Genomic DNA, 17388 nt, shown 5'->3' with positions numbered 1-17388 from the left:
AACAACGTAGCCAGCTTCGTCGTCCGCCATTAAAGTGGCTGAACTGAACTTATACCGATGCGTAAAGAGCATACAGACCCCGAAGAGTTCCTATTTTTCCTACCTTTTCCTACTTTTTAGAGCTCTCTCCTTATTTTCCTACTTTTTCCTTTTTTTGCTACTTTTTCTTTCTTTAGTATAGCACTTCTAATTGTGCATTGATTCTTATTTTTACAATGCCGCATCTATAATTTTCTACATGTTTCAATTTTGAAAAGCAAAAGAAACAAGCGGATCCTGAGCTTTTCATTGACTGACTGCAGTAATTTCTGGAAGGAACGCCGCGACGTTAGCGTGTTTAAAGTTAAATTTTCGTTAGCGACTTTTTTGCCGTTGCAGCGTTTATGATCGACTTTTCTTTTTATCTCCTCCTCTTACTGCTTTAACGAAACAATAAAGAAATAGATACTGGCACATTCTGATGCAAATATATATTATTTACCCGTCAATTAGAAGCTTTAATTAAAAAAACGGCCAACTTCAAAAAGTGCGGGAAAAGCCGTAAATTTCCTATTCACCAATTTTTTGTTTTGTTGATTACAAGTGAAATGGAGCTCTATTTAAACAGAAAGGCAATGTAAAACCTTAAAAGGAACGTAAGGAAGCAAAAAATGAAAAATCTGTACACTGTACATATTTTATTAATGTTAGTACAAAATAAAAGCTACAGATAACAGAAATTCGCAAAAACGGCCACTTCAAAAATAATCGAGGAAATTAACTTTTTTCATACATAAATATGATTATTGTTCAATGTTCATTCTAAATCGTAAACATGATTATAAAATCTACATTTCATTTTTTTCCTTTGCAAAGAGTATTTGCAAAAAAAAAAAAAAAAAACACTGCAAAAACTAGATGAGCAAAACGTTTCCGATTTTTCTCCAAAAATCGGAAATTAATTTAAATGCGAGATTCCGTTTTTATTTCTTGACTTTTTTAAAAGTTGGGGGATAGAGCCACAAGCAAATAATTACTGATTTATTTTTTCTTTTTTATGGATATTTTGTACTCTGATAAAATCCTCTGATCGAGGTGTTGCTTATCATTTTTATGTGCTGATGCGTTTATGGCATTACGGCATTCCGCACATTTTCTTTAAATTTTTTTTGACAGACTTACTCTTTTCTGGGTGCGGCAATTATACCGATGCGGCGTATCTACTATAAGTTATTGTACTCAGGGCGCCTTATCAAAGGAAGGGGGGGAGAAAGAGATATATGCAGGCATTTCATGTCAGGTGCTCCCCCCTCACTCTCAATTTTGTAAACAATTTCCGATTGAATATTTTTGTTGCATGGTGAGGATTGAGAGAAACTACATGCCTTCCCTTTTATGCACAGATAAACATTAGAAACAGATCTTTGTCTTTGATAAAAATGTTATGTTTACCATCATGTTTTTTTCCGTGACAAAAATGTTGGAACAAGAAGGGGGTAAAAATCATCAAAACAATAAAACAATATTCGTTTTTATTGCTTGATTAAAATTAAAACTGGACAATCATTTTGATTTTTCCCCCGGGGGTGGCTATCAAAGGATGTATACTGTGAATGCAAATTTTATCTGAAAACAACAAAAACCGCACAAACTCTTGTATAGTTAAGCATTAATTTTCAAAAGCCAGGGAGGGGAGAAATTGACCCCACTGACCCCCATAAATGACGTGCCTGAAACAAAAATTTATGTTGAATGCTAAAAATACATAGCATAATACAAGCCCTTCAGTTTACTTAGTTTGTGATTTATTTAGTTTTATTATTTTGTTATAAATTTTATGTCCCATATTTAAGAACAAATTTATTTTAGTTCTGCACTTTCAGTCCATTTCCTTTTTTTTCAAATTCAAACATTTGCCCTTGCTTATGCAAAAATGCATGTCAGCTGCTGATTATTTTTAACTAAAACTAATTTAATATTTGCTTTGCTTTTTGTATCATAGTTTATGACAACAGGAGCTGAAAGTGTTAGTATTTTTAAATGATAAATGGGTGCTCTCGAAGGAATGTTTTCGTTTTTGACAAAACAAAATCTTTAACAAAAATGGTTTTATTGTACCAAAATATAAAGTTTATTATTATTACTATTATTATTATTATTGTTGTTGTTGTTGTTGTTTTGAGATTGCCATATTGCATTTTATTCTTTAACCATTAAAAATTTTATTACTGTATTGTTGAAAGGTGTTTCTTTGGTTAGATTTTTTTTCTTCATATTTTTGTAATTTATATCTTTGTTTCCACCAGTTTATTTTTCATACTGGTGATTGTCAGCTTGTTTCTTTCGTTTTGTTTTTGCGGCTCAGTCTTACATTAAATTCCTTTGATACTTGAAAAGTACTGTTGGTTTATTTTTGGGACAGTTTTAAATCAAAAATAATATTAGTTTATTTTACATTAGAAATAAAATTTACGCTAAATCTGTTTCCTCTTGACGTGTGTGCAGTCCTATCTCTTCCTATTTTTTCCTACTTTTTTAAGTGATTTTTTCCTACTTTTCCTACTTTTTAAATTTTTGATTCCTTATTTCCTACTTTTTCGCTCCAAAAAACCACTTCGGGGTCTGAGCATATGCGAGCGAGGCACCCTTACGGAGGAAAAGATTCTGCTATTGGCTACTGCGTGGGCTGATGGCCCTTCATTTACTTTTTCCATCCATTGAGGTGCCAAAAGATGTCGGAACAATATTTCCCAGCCTTCATGTCACCCTGTGGTTCCGTCTTTGCGCCCTAAAGCGGAAAAGTGCACCCATCTGGCACCTTTGGTTATAACAGTGTCGCTTGTCAGCTTTGGTAACAAGCAGATCAGAATCAGAAATTACATCTTTAACAGAACGGCTAACAGTATTGGCAAATACAGGTTTAGAAATTTTCTAGTTAAAGTCAATTTTAGAAGCTATAAGATGCCGAACCGAATTTTTTTGAGAGGAAGTTAAGGGACTAAATTTAAAAGTTTTCTCTACAGGAGCAGTAAGCTTTGAAAAGAAAGGTTTAACACTCACAGTAAAATAATTACATTTAAGAGCCTCAATTTTAGAATTGTTTAATGGAACACAAGAAAGATTAACAACAACATTCTTATTAACAACGGGTAATTTATCAGGAGGAACCACATGAGAAGTTTTATAGAGCTTAGCTAACTTCTTTTTCAAATCATTTTGATGTTTATCAGAGGAACGAAGGGCTCTAGACCAAGAATTTCTGTGAATAATATCAAAGTCGGGAATGGAATTTGAAACCGAAAGATATAAATCATAAAGTTCACGTTAAATAAACGATAAATGCTTCCTAGTTTCCCGGATCGAAGCTTTAAGTATTTGTATTGAAGTATTTGTTATTTTGCTGCAGCTGTCTCTTTGATGTGTCTACGAACAAAGACATGACACATACAAAATAGGTGTCGTGATTTTGGAAAATTTATCTAATTTAGTTCCCTTTGCTACATTTGAAGAAGAACAGTATTTTTTGACACATTTTATCACGCGATTTTTAAAAACTTCTTTCAAAAAAGAAATCAGAAAAAGGTGCCTTAAAGTTGTTGGTAGTGATGTAATTTTATAATACACTTAACGGAAAAATTTGAACTTTTGAAGCAGTTTTCGGATGTTGTGTTTTTTTATTAACACACTTCTAAAAGAGAGGAAATTTTTAGTTCTATTAATGAGTTTTGTGTAATATTTTGCAGGGCAGCACGATTTGCAAAACTTTTGTTTTGCTTCATTCATTTGAAATTTTTTTTGTTTTTTAAGGCTAATGTTTTGCTAATGATAGGTTTTAGAATTTTTGTCAGACATTCTCAAATTTCTAAATATATTGTTTACTTTAATATGTTTAAGCGTTGGCTTAGCTCAATTTTTTATCATTGTGAAATCGGAGTTAGAAATGGAGGAGAAAAAAAGGATAAGCTTTTCACTGTAAAAACGATTCAGAAACGTTCCTGGAAAATAATGGGCTGCTGATGCGCCCAACTTCTTCCAGTAACATATCTTATAAAAGGAAGGAACGTTTTCCCCTAAATATCAGTAACCTTCCTGAAATTATCATGGAAATGTCTCGAAATATTTAGAAATCTTCCTGTTCAGAGCCAGTCATGTCTCTGGAACTTTAGAGTAAACTTAGGTAGGTATAATGTAATAGTTTGGCACTTTCCTGCGTTTTCAGGAAAGTCCAAAAACAGTATGGTAAACATGGCCAAAGCTAAGACAGAATTTCAAGCAAGTATCAAGAAATTTACTCGCCCGCAATTCCTGAAATGCCACGTTGTTCATAGACTGATTGGCACCCTTTGGACGCCTTATCAGTCTGGACCAGCCGCAATCGAACTGAAACCGATACACTTAATAAGTACGCTTAGTAATCTTTAAACTGGAAGCTAAAAATATTTTTTACAGCAGTGAGAAGTCTGCATTCGAGCGACTTGTAGCAATTCGGGAAACCTTTTGACAATTATGCTTGATTTTTCCAGGAAGTGGATAAAAAACCACTGAAATCCCGGAACGTTAATCGGAAATACTCATTATTGTTTCGGAATTTTTTTACAGTGTATATTTTTATTTAATATTCGGGGGAGAGGGGGATTTTATGATTTTCGTTGTATTTCTAAGGTGACCGTACATCTCGTTTTGAACGGGACAGTCCCGATTTCAAGAAGTCTGCACTACCGTCCGCACGTGCTGGACGATGAAATGTCTCGTTTTCTGAATTGATAGAATATACCACTAGGAATATTTCAACAGAAAGTTGTTGGGAGGAATTGTTTGAATATTTTCATACTAATAGTTTAAATCACGCAAAGTTTCATAAAATTACTGAATATTTTTCATTTATGCTCTACACTAATGAGCCAGTAAAGGGTATACATATTCGCTAGTAAATAATTTGTGGATTTGCGAAAAGACACAGCTGCAAATCAGTCTTCAAATCGGTGTTGATTGTAACAGCAGATTGTATGAAATGTTGCAAGAAATTTCATTCTTATTAACATAAAATCAGCCTCAAATGTACTCGAGCAAATTTTGTGCATTGAAAGTTGCACAATTGCAACTGTATTGATTTTTGTGCAAATTAAAAGATGCACTGACCATTTATAATCCCACTTCATCTCCCTTTTTAAGCGTTTACTTCTGTTCTCTTCTGTAATGAGCAGAAGCTGCAAAAAATGTACAACTGTTTTATTACATATGCAATAGTTTGAAATCAGTATATATCCGGTCCCATTTGGAGGAAAAAAATAAATGGTGACTCAATGTATTACTCAAAAAGACTAGTTGATGACCGTATTACTCAACATGACTACGTGGTGACCTAATGTATTACTCAAATGACTAGTTGGTGACCTAATGTATTAATCAAATGACTAGTTGGTGACCGAATGCATTATTCAGCATAATAAGTTTTGCAAAAGAGATGAAAGTTTGGATTATTCAATAGGATATAATAGAATTACTCACTGGTCCCAGTAGGATGTTAAGGCACTCTGCATGGACGAGTATTTTGCAGGAGCTGCACTTCAGTCTCGGACCTCTGTCCTGGAATGAAAATAACAAGCGTTCTAACCAGGAAAATCTACAAATTGTGCAACAATGAAAAAAATGAAATAGGTTGCAGTTGAAAAAACATTTCGAGTCATTTTATGACACAAAAAGTATTTGCCCTCGTGCCCATGTTATCGAGATATAAGGTCTTAAAAGCTGCCAAAATTTTAAGAAAAGTGCCAAATTTAAAGACTTCGCCAGAATTTGAAGACACCTATTTCTCGCAGACGATTTCGCCGTCTGCAAGTAATAGGATACCCATCTGCAAAGCGTGTGAAAAATATTTCCTATTACTCGCTGAATCTCGCGAAGTTTGGCGATTTTTCTTAAAATTTCGACATACTTTAAGAACTTATATTTCGACAGCAGGGACGCGAGGGCAGTTATGTATGCATCCAGAAAGATGCTTTACTATTTACTTTAAAGTGTTACTATTTTTTTTCTTCAAATTATTATACTGTCGTATGGTTTCCTGGTGAGAATTAAACAAGTTAGTTTTCTCAAATTCACATTCATTTTAAACAGAGTAATTAATTTCTCTTTCGATATAAACAGGTATAATATAAAGAGTGGGACTAAAGTCGGCGTAATCCATATTTACTTATTTATTCATTTGTACTAGAAAATCGCTTGTCAAGGTATGACGGGTGAAAATTGCTTCTGCATTTGAACGAAGCCATTGCCTGTTTGGTGATATTTTCATGGTTGAAATTTTAACCCTTACTCCAGTGGATTAATCCAAAACTCCCATAGATAGCGTGAATTGTTGAGCACTTTTTCTTTTCTTCATTCTCCTAAAACTAGTCTTACCAGTAAAACTGTCAAGTTACCGGATCCAGTTCAGCCTTGCCAAAATAAAGCATTTCCCTGCATGTCAAACATTATCAAAAATGTTATCAAATTATCATGCTATGGCGCGAGTTTCATTGTTGATGACGTCAGAGCGTTAATCTATCCGTGAATTCGCTATCATGTGTAGGAGGATGTTTCACGGTGGATAAAATTGTACTGAAAGTGCTACTGAAGATACTGTCGTCTTACAACTGTATGGAGCACCAGCACACTGTGAGAGCATGGTGCAGAATTCAGTTGTGTTACAACATGAATTGAAGTTTACATCGATGCTCATGACTCTTATGACTTCAAGGTAAATGTGCTAAACAAACATTCAACCATTACTAGGGGGCTCCAACCACTGATCACTTTGCTCACCAACCCTCGTTTGTCACCTGCTGTGGCTCAATGACGCCTGCAATGCCACCTGAAACTGCTTTGATTTTATCCCAGGATATCTTTAGGACTGGATATCTGACCCCTTAGGGTTTAGAGGGGTTAGACAGGACGGAAGAATAACCTTTCCCTGGATGTTCTGTATTCAGCATTACCAGTATTGACCTGGCATACATTGACAGTAGAGAGGAGAAAGGTTTACACACACACACAAACAGACTCGCACAACTTTTAATAGTATAGACTAACAAAATTTTGAAAAGGAAGATGGGGTTAAATTCACTTTCTGATCCTCTGTAAAATGAAACTCAACGGTTGGTGCTGACTGGTAATTTCCCACCAACAACTGCATTGTGAGGAAATCATTGCTCATATATCATTGAAAAGTTATATAATTTTTTAAAAAGCAATTAAATAATCAATGCGTATTAGCGTATCGGAGAACCCCAAGGTGTAGCGCCCAACGGTAATTCACGTCAACTCATTATTACCAGCGTGATGTTACAAAAACAGTTCCAATAATAATTAACTTTTTGGCATTTGCAATGCTTAAGAGAGCAAGTTTGCACTGTAAAAAAATTCCGAAACGTTACTGAGTATTTCCGTGTAACGTGTCGGGACTTCAAAGGTTTTTAGCCACTGAAAAATCAAGTATCATTGTCAAAAAGTTTCCTGAACTGCTACAAGTTGCACGAGTGCACACTTCTTACTGGTGTAAAAAATATTTTTAGCTTCCAGTTAAAAGATAAACTTTGCGTATTTATAAAGTGAATCGACTTTAGGTTACTTGTGGCCCGTCCATGCTGATTAGGCTCCCAGAGGGAGCAAAGAAGTATGGACTACGCTGCTTTGCAAGTGTTGCAGGCGAGTAAAATTCTAGATGCTTACTTGCAATTCTGGCTTACCTTTGGCCATGCTTGCAATACTGTTTATGGAACTTTCGTAATAAATCAGGAAGGGACTAAGCTATTAATTATACCTGCCAAAATTTACTCTAAAGTTCCAGTAACACGACTGGCTTCGAACGGGAAGATTTCTGGATTTTTCAGAACGTTTCTGAAATAATTTCAGGAAGGTTACTGAATATTAGCGGAAAACGTTCCTGGTTTTTGCAAAATATGTTACTGGCAGAAATTGGGCACATCAGCTGCCCATTAATTTCCAGGAACGTTTATGAATCGTTCTTACAGTGTGATCTACAGTTAAGGCAAACCTTACCTAGCAGCGTCGTAATACTGTAATCAGGATCTGCGTAGCCTTCACCAAGTTGGGTTTGCCTGTAGTTCGAGTTCTATTGAATGTGGCGTCCCTTATAAACGCGAGACAGCAGCTAATAGAGGATTTTCAGCTGTCATCATTTAGGGACTGCAGCTCCTCCTATAATTAATTGGAATTTCGAATAGAGAAGCAAGTTTCGTAAAGGCCGAGGTCCACTAGTATTTTATCTAATCTGGCAACGTTTTATGCTAGGGCGCAGCGAGGGGCAGGGGTGCCCGCCTCCCCTAAGAGCAGAGTGATGGCTCACAGCTTCAAATGCTGTAAAATACCACCCCCTCGAATGAAAGCCCCCAAAACAGAAAAAAAATACCCCCAAAATATTTCAATCGCGCAGTCTGCGTCTCCCCCTGCCCTTGTGGATTTCCCATGGTAAGGAGGGTTGAGGTCACTAACCACTACAACTCTTCATCTTATGACATATTCCCAATCTTAATGCAAGAGTTCAGCCTAATACGGTATCCAATCCTAGTACGGGAGTTTAGCCTAATACGGTAGCCTATCCTAATACTTTTATGACCGTTTTAACCCGCCCACTCCCCAGGTTTTTCCATTTTTTGGTATAAATTTGCGTGGTGGATGGAAACACGGAAGTAATCCCGTGTCTTATCGATGAAGATAACAGGTACGGGAATCCAAAACCGCTAACAGAGCTCAAAACAGGTACGAGAGTACTCCATAGCAGTGGTTAATTTAATTCAGAAAAAAAAAAAAACTATTTTTTTTTTATAAAACATATTTTGGAAAAAAATCTTGAACAATTACTTTTCATACACAAAGTTTTCAAATTGTACTTTTTTCCCTTGCATGTATAGAAATATATTTTTTACCGTTTGGTAAAAAGAGAGAGAGAAAAAAAACTCCTCTGTTCAGATTCACAAAAGGTGATTTAAGATAAAAGGTGCCTTTTTCATTGGAACAAGTATTAAAGCATCAGTGACATATACAAACCGATGTTTTTGTAAAATGTGTTGGCAAAGAATAAATTCTAGCCTTCCCCTGAGTATCATCCGTGTTCAAGATTTTGCCCGTACCTCCATCGGCTTTAGACTATTCTTTATACGGGATACGGGAGTTCAACCTTACACTCTAAGGCCCCTATATATATGAGTTTAAGATCAGTCATTTTGAATCGGAGCGCATGTTTGCATGGTCGTCTCTTCTGGCACGTTATCGCGTTTGGTGATTTTTCACTGCGTGCGATTATGAGCGGGACGTGAATTGTTTATTGAAAAAAATATCATTCTAGGCCAATCTGGCAAAATCCGAAATTTTGGTCTGGTAACCCTAGCTCCGCAACAATGAAAAACCCGATCCAAAATGGCCAAACGTAAGTTGATGCGTCGGTCTGTATGCAGTTAGTCACAAAAGTCTGCGTACAGACTAAATTTTAAATTAAAAAAAAAAACACTTAAAGCATTGAAAAATGTTTTTAATCACTGAATTTTTTTCCCTTCTATTAGGTATAATTGTAAGTTTAAATAAAAAGTAAATAATATAAGTGTAATACTTTTTATATTTTTACAAAAATATATTTTGTCAAAAAAAAACTCGGAAACTCCTTCCAATATAGTCTGCGTACACTTTCAAAAAAAAAAAAAAAGCAAAACATAAGTTTTTTTTTATTTTTATTTCTTCAATACTTAGTAGCATATCCTTTATTCTTCAAAACAGCTTGCAGACGTCTGGGAATTGACAGAACTAGTTTTCAGTGTCATCCGAAGCAAATTTTGCCCAATCATTCTGCAATTTACTAATTAGCTCATTTCGCGACGTAATATTGTGTTTTCGAATTCGTTTCTCCAATTTTGCCCACAAATGTTCGATTTCATTGAGGTCTGGTGACTGTGGAGGAGTACGCAACAGTCTTGGAGTGTGATAGAGGAGATATTCCTTCACAATTTTAGCTGTATGTTTCGGGTCGTTGTCTTCTTGGAAAATAAAGGTATTAGAAAGGTTTAAACTTCGGATAGTGTCTCGTAGATTTTTCTTCAGAATATCCGGATAAACATACTTATCCATGACTTTATCAATAATGTGAAAATTTCCAACTCCTTTCGACGACATACACTCCCATACCATCACACCACCTGCTCCATGTTTGACTGTTGGATTTAAATTTCTCAGATTCAGTTCTGTTTCTGGTTTTCTCCATACAATAGGGTGACCATTAACTTTAAATATTGTAAATTTACTTTCATCTGACCAAATTACATTGTTCCAGAAGTCCTGCGAAGAGTTTAAATATGTTTTGGCAAAAGCATACTCTTTTCTTTCTATTTGTTTCAGAAATGTATGGCTTAGACCTAGGTTTGCGTTCATGATAATCGGCCTTTCGCAGCACTTTTCGTACAGTTTCACCAGAAATTTCCTTGCTGCTGGTTAAAAAAATGTCTTTTGCAATGCTTGCAGCAGAAAGTTTAGGATTCTGTTTAATTCTTGAAAGAATTTTTCTTTCTTTTTTCAGCGTTAGCTTCTTCGGTCTCCCACATCTTGGTTTTACAGCAAGACTACCAGTGTCAAGATAGTTTTAAATAACTTTTTGTGCACTAGAAAATGGTTTTCCAATGGTTTTACCAATATCACGAAGAGATTTACCTTCATCTCTCAATTTTATAATTAGTTGTCTCGTAACTAAAGGAATTTCTTTATTGGTTGTCATTTTCGTCAAGGAAAGTAGAAATAACAACTTCCAATCAACGTGAAATTTGCTTCGGAAGCCAGTGACCTTGAAAGTGTAACCTTCTTTGCATTCTCAAGTTAGAAGTTTAAAAGTTATATAAGAAATCCCCCGCTTCCTTTGCGTTGTACGCAAACTTAATTGGCCAGAAAACAAAGCAAATCATCTTTTAAAAATTAGTGTGCATAAATTATTAGATATGAAAATATTACAGTTTTATAATTTCAAAGTCCCTTATTGAAACTAAATACTTAATAAATAAAACTTTAAGAAACTACCCTTTTCGCACCTTAAATTTGGATATAATATTACTTTTTCTTGATGTTGATGCACGCAGACTTTATTGACTAACTGGATATACAGCGGCTCTAGTACCCTCTATTGACATTTGCACGAGATTTGAGATTGCTCCTGTACCTCTATCCAGCTTCATAAATTTATCTAAGCCATCACCTGCTTTTAAAGCGCTTCCTTTTTCTTTTTCTTCAAATGATTCAGTTGTTTGTGCGAGACAAGCGCGATCAAAATAGCTACTTATTCGAAATTAATAGTTGTTTTAAATTTGCTTGCTTTGTGTAAATTCTGCCAAACAATTCATCCTCTTTGAAAACTCTAAATTGTCTTGAAACATTAATTTCACGCATTTTCAAATCAAGAACTGCTATCCTATTTCAAGAAATGAGCTCCAAGCAAAAAGCATCAACAAAAAGTATTGGACACCTTTGTGATGAACGCTCTTCGAAAACTTCAAGGACGAAATGGTACCACTCTTCCTGAGATCAAAAAGTATCTTTGCTCAACAAAAAACCTTGATATGAAATCGGTAAATGCTGATCTGAACACGTTTGTGAAGAGTGGGATTGAACGCGGACTCCTGACAAGAGAGGGAGTTAATTACAAAGTCGGTGAACGGAGCCAGGAGGAGACTCAGAACTCTCAAATCTACCTCCAGAGCTTCTCATCGAAGAAAATCCGAAGGACAAAGAGGATCCGGAGGACGAAGAAGATCCAGAGGACGAAGAAGATCCGGAGGACAAAGAAGATCCAGTAGGCGATCCACTGGGCGAAGGAGAACATCATGTGTGGTAGACGAAGAACCAGACGTTGCAGAAAGAGGATCACTCCAGGAGAAGAGGGACCTTTTTCTACAGATAAAAATTGACTGTTCTGTGGAGATGCTACATTATATATAGCCAAGTAAAGATCGCCAAAGCATCTGACGAAAATTTTCCGATTTCAATTAAGAAAAAAAAAATCAAAGATTATATTACTCAAGGAGAGGAGTATCATTTCTAATGGCTTTTAAAAACATTTATAGGTAAATAATTTCGAACCTCTCCCAGATTTAATTATCCACAACTTCTCTGGATTATAAGTTTTTCAATTATGGAAATAAAGTGTAGATACTTTTGTGTACATTTTTGGGATATGAGTAAAATGTGTTCAATGATCTGAGATATATAGTACATTTTTGAACTTTCTTTCGCATTTCTAAGAATATTTCGCTGACTGAGATTGTTGGGGGATTTGTCTTCTGTTTTTACCTTAAGTTCATTGAACTAAATAAAAGGTTTACAGAACCCCAACATCAAAAAGCCGTGCAGTCTGCCAGTAAGAAATAAAACATACTCAAAATAGTTTAAATAAATAACATTTATTCAAAAATATCACAGTATACAATATGAAAAATGTTTTGTTTAATACCAAAATTAATTTAGATTGTAAACCCCCTAATTATCACAAAAATTTCAAAGTTAAATTGTTAAACAAACAAACATATTTAGAAAACGCGAAATATATTAAAGAAATTGTAAAATGTCACCTTCCTGCGCCAAATGCGCATGTTTACATTGCCGAAGAATTTTGAACAAAGCATCAATAGCGTAACAGAATTGAAGGTTCAGCAAACAGTCCCATCATTCACCAGCCGATAGGTTTGCTTGGTTCGAGAAGAACTTCCCCATACACCGGAACAACAACTTAAGCACACTGGGATATCACCAGAAACTTCTGGAAATTTCGTTGGAATAACCAGGAAATTCAATCAGGAACATCACTCTGTTGTACATCGATGATTTAAACTGAAGACAGTTCCATTCAACCATAGAAGCACCGGTAAGTCGATCCGGGTACAGGCCAAGTTTAAGAATTAGGCCTAGTTGCTGTAAGCTACGTCTTTTAGTAATCTACTGCATACACCTTCAGCAATGGTGACATTCCAAACCACCAAAAGGAGTAATTTAAAACTTTTAAATAACACTTAACACTGAGTAAAACTTATTTCAAGCCCTGCTTGAATTCAAAACATTACTTCAACAACGGCTCGAGCACGCCGCAACTTCCATCAACGACAACCCAGCACGGTTGCCAAACCGTCAAAGACCAATCCCTGATTGGTTAACAAAAAAATAACAAGATGCCAATGGGGAGTAAATACGAGTAATCAAGCACTGAAAATATTTCGAACGATCTATTTATACGTTCCATGACCGCGATGCGTCATCCAGTGACACACCCTACTTTGCATTGAAGATATACATCTCAACTATTCCTGATTGAGTGATTTAACAATCTTTCTATTCGTTCTTTCGGCTTAAAGTAGCTAAAAACATCTCAACCATCGGGTGTTACGTCATAGGATGATTCCGACGTTGCACGATCATGCCCGAATCAATTTCAGTTATCCGCCGCTGGGACACGGGACGCGGAGTGGCAAAACATATCGGAGGTAAGTTTCAAAAATACACTTAAACATTTGTAATTAAATTAAAAGTGCTCCAAGATACTGAATAAAGGCTTCTAAGCCCAACAGAGATTTTGGCTAGGTCACAAAGTTTTCAGCAGTAATCCTTCGGGCCTGCCAATATCAACAAGGCAGAAGTACATTAGTTTCTAGGTTTTGGCAAAAAATGACTCTTAAAAAATTTACCCTGAATCTCAATCACTGAAATCTTTCCTTGCAATTAAAAATGAAAGATGAAAACAAACCTTTTACTTATTGCATCAATTGAGAGACTTTGGGCTATAAAGGATTTTTGTAACAAACCAATTGTCGCCAATTTCATGGACGACAAAAATTTTAATAATATGTAATGACAGTAACCAGCCTAGTATACGGTCTGGAAATAAGATTTGTTTCTTATAACTGGAGAACGAAAATGTGACGACCTCAATTAGCAAGATTCCGAATGTCACCCAAAGCTTCCGTGACCAAAAGTTTTCTCACGTAAAGATTTCAATAATTAGGAATCTGGCGATCTTTCTTCATTGGCGTCAATTTTTGGCTCCAGCTCCTACGTGAGGAATATTTTTCGTAGCAAGTCTAAACAAAGAGAACATCTATTTACATAGGGTTACTATAAAGCAACAGGGTTACCAAAGTAAAATTATTTATGCCAAAAATGAGACGACCGTGCCAGATTCCCAATTATCGAAATATCCCCGAAAAATACATAAATCACGGTTAATAAATTTCACGTCATGCTGGTCAACCTCGCTTTTTTCCGACATGCGGGATAATGCGAGGTAATAAGGTAAGAGCCAAGAAATGTAGGTATAGTTAAAGTTATTCGTACATAGCTGTATACCCCCGCATTTTGCGTAAAATTTCCTCCAGACGTACATGTACTCGACCTCTCTCCGCAATATAGTGCAATATTTTTGTTGAAATTTTTAAGATAAAATTTAAGATTTATTAATGGGGAATTTTTTCAGAATTAAAGTATTTCAATTTTTATAAACTCTGAAATTAAGTTGAGGTGTCACCCACCAGATGGGTGTCAGCCGGGAGGGGGAGGGGGCGCCACCTCTCAAGAAAAGTTTTTTGACTTAGCGAAAAAGTTTTTTTTTTTTTTTTCTCTCAAAACTTTTTCTCTCAATCTTCTGTGTGCTTTCAAAAATCGAAAGCATAGGATTTGATCAGCATCTATTTGTTAAACATTAAAGGGAAGAAAATTAATCCTTTTCAATTTTTAAGCACTTTTATTGTACTTGGCCTGATTGTCACGGATAAATCTGAGGCATGGTTTCACTTATATCTCTGTAAATAGACCACTTAGAGACTTCGGGATTTCACTAAATGATTTGCTTAATCTTAAGGTACAACTTAGCGCTGAAAAATTAAAATTCTAAAACAAATTAATTATTCCAGTTAGGATGGAAAAAAGCCAATTTCATGTAATCTTAATACATAAAAATCTTCTGTGCGGACGTTTGTCACCATAAGGCTTTTAAACGGCTGGATCGATTTTGATCAAACTTTTTGTGTGTAATTAAGTTGTGGCAAGCATGGTTTTGAAGCGCGATGGATTGAATCGGAAACATTTTTTTAAATTAATTAATTAATTTAAACATTGGATGGTTATATCTCCCAAATGATTAATATTTATTTTAACCTATTGTTGAGCGAGAACTGAAAAAAATATTTAACCCGTTGCCAAAGGACAACAAAAAAGCCAGCTCTGCTTTTTGTAATGAAATTTCCTACTGTGATATGTCAATTGATGATGGATAAAACATAGAGAGAGAGAGAGAGAGGCCTTCATTTCTTGAAAGCAACGATTTTAGGTCCCGAGATATATTTTAAAGTAAAGTACTGGAAGGTTCACGCAAAACGTGTGTTCTGTCGTCGTAGTTGAACCAAGTGACTGGATCGGTGCTTCAAGTTTTCCTAACCAAATGATCAGAAAGTACCGTACCTAGCAACATTTGTTTCTCGGCTCAAATCCATCTGAGTTTTGACACCGATGTCAAGAATACTTTAAGGATTATCAAACTAATCAGGACATTATTAAAACAAAAGATGATGGAATTTCAAGACGAAACAAATTTTATTTTTGTCCAGATAAATTACAACAGGGTAGGGTATAACTTTGATATACCCCCCCCCCCCCCAAAAAAAAAAAATTACGCGCCAAATCTGGCACTCCCTACGGACTTTTTAGGGTTGCTGTTTCTTATTTTGGTGTTGCCAATTCAGGTTTTTTCAGCTTTTACGTTTTTGTGGCTGCCAAATTCAGTATTTTCTTGTATTTTGTACAATTATTTGGTATAACTTTGGGAACTACTTTGATATACCCCCCCCCCAAATAGGAAATTTGGCGACTTTTTTTGTTTTTGTTGACACAAAACTTTGTTGCCACAAAAATTGTTGCCACAAAACTTTTAAAAAAACTCAAAAAATGGTACAAAATACATGAAAATACTAAATTTGGCAACAGTAAAAACCTAAAAGCTGAAAAAACCTAAATTGGCAACACCAAAATAAGGAACAGCAACCCTAAAAAGTCCGTATCAAAGTTATACCTAACTTTGATATACACCCCCAAAAATTATGCGCCAAATCTGGCATTCCCTACGGACTTTTTAGGGTTGCTGTTCCTTATTTTGGTGTTGCCAATTTAGGTTTTTTCAGCTTTTAGGTTTTTACTGTTGCCAAATTTAGTATTTTCATGTATTTTGTACCATTTTTTGAGTTTTTTTAAAAGTTTTGTGGCAACAATTTTTGTGGCAACAAAGTTTTGTGTCAACAAAAACAAAAAAAGTCGCCAAATTTCCTATTTGGGGGGGGGGGGGGGGTATATCAAAGTAGTTCCAATTTTTTGAGTGATATTTTTTTTTTTTTTGAAAGTTTTGTGGTTTTGTGGCAACAATTTTTGGATTTCATATATGTTTTAGTGCATTTTCATTCATTCGTCATTTCTTTGTGAAGTGATCAAGCAGATTCTGACTTGCTGTATTTTGCCGCAAATCTGGTTGTATTTTCCAATTATATTTTTTTTCTATTAATTATTTTTATCTTTTAGCTTTCAATATGCCTACTGGATATAGTGTTGTTGAAAACCAGGTATTTTGCGCCAACGCCAAAAACGGGTATTTTGCTTGGCGAGGAAAAAAAGTCGCCGAATTTCCGATTGGGGGGGGGGGGTATATCAAAATAGTTCCCAGGGTAGTTCTGTACACAAAAGATCAGTGCAGTGGAAGATCGGGGATATTTCGATGATTGGTTATCTGGCGCAGTCGTTTCATTTCTGGCGTTAATAACTTTATTTTGTAAACCTGCTGATTTATAGTATCCCTATGTAAAAATATGTTTCCGTTCTCTTTGTTTAGCTTTGCAATGAAAAATACCTCTTGCGCAGGCGCTGGAGCCAAGAAATTGACGCCAATGAAAAAAGATCGCCAGATTCCCAATCATCGAAATATCCCCGGAAGATCTTTATCTTTGGTGGAAAGAACAAATTAGGCAATATATGAAGTTTTAAAAGTTTTCGTTCAGAAGCTCGGACTGCTAATCGGTCGGAGTTGGCTTCGCTCACTGATCGGCTGGATTACAGTAACGTGGTGGCTTGACGACTTTTGCTGTAAACAATAGAGTTGCATGGTCATTTGTTTACATTTTAAAGCTACTGTTAATGTAATTTATTGTATTTTTTGTTTATTTGGCGAAATATTTCAAATTGCAAAGAATTGCTTTTCAATTTTAAAGGGTTTTTTGTCATTTTAGTTGAAGAATGTGTTTATTTTACAACGGGAGGGGGGAGAAATATGAGTGATTTTCGCTTATTCAGAGAACTGTTTTTACCTTTATAAATTTTTTAAAACGATATTCTTTCGATTGTTTTATTCTTTTT

General features: G+C 35.4%; 1 protein-coding gene across 1 annotated transcript in view; it reads right to left on the bottom strand.

The window, feature by feature from the left end:
* Nucleotides 1-17388, bottom strand: part of LOC129227262 (eye-specific diacylglycerol kinase-like) — a 113849-nt gene that overhangs the window by 68932 nt on the left and 27529 nt on the right. Inside the window, exon 4 of the mRNA XM_054861779.1 lies at nucleotides 5488-5565. Within this exon, the coding sequence (XP_054717754.1) occupies nucleotides 5488-5565 (78 nt within the window). The remainder of the gene's footprint in view (nucleotides 1-5487; nucleotides 5566-17388) is intronic.

The sequence above is a fragment of the Uloborus diversus genome, chromosome 8, assembly GCF_026930045.1.
Source record: "Uloborus diversus isolate 005 chromosome 8, Udiv.v.3.1, whole genome shotgun sequence".
Lineage (NCBI taxonomy): Eukaryota > Metazoa > Arthropoda > Arachnida > Araneae > Uloboridae > Uloborus > Uloborus diversus.
Note: the sequence above shows the minus strand (reverse complement) of the source record. Positions and strands in the feature narration are given on the sequence as shown.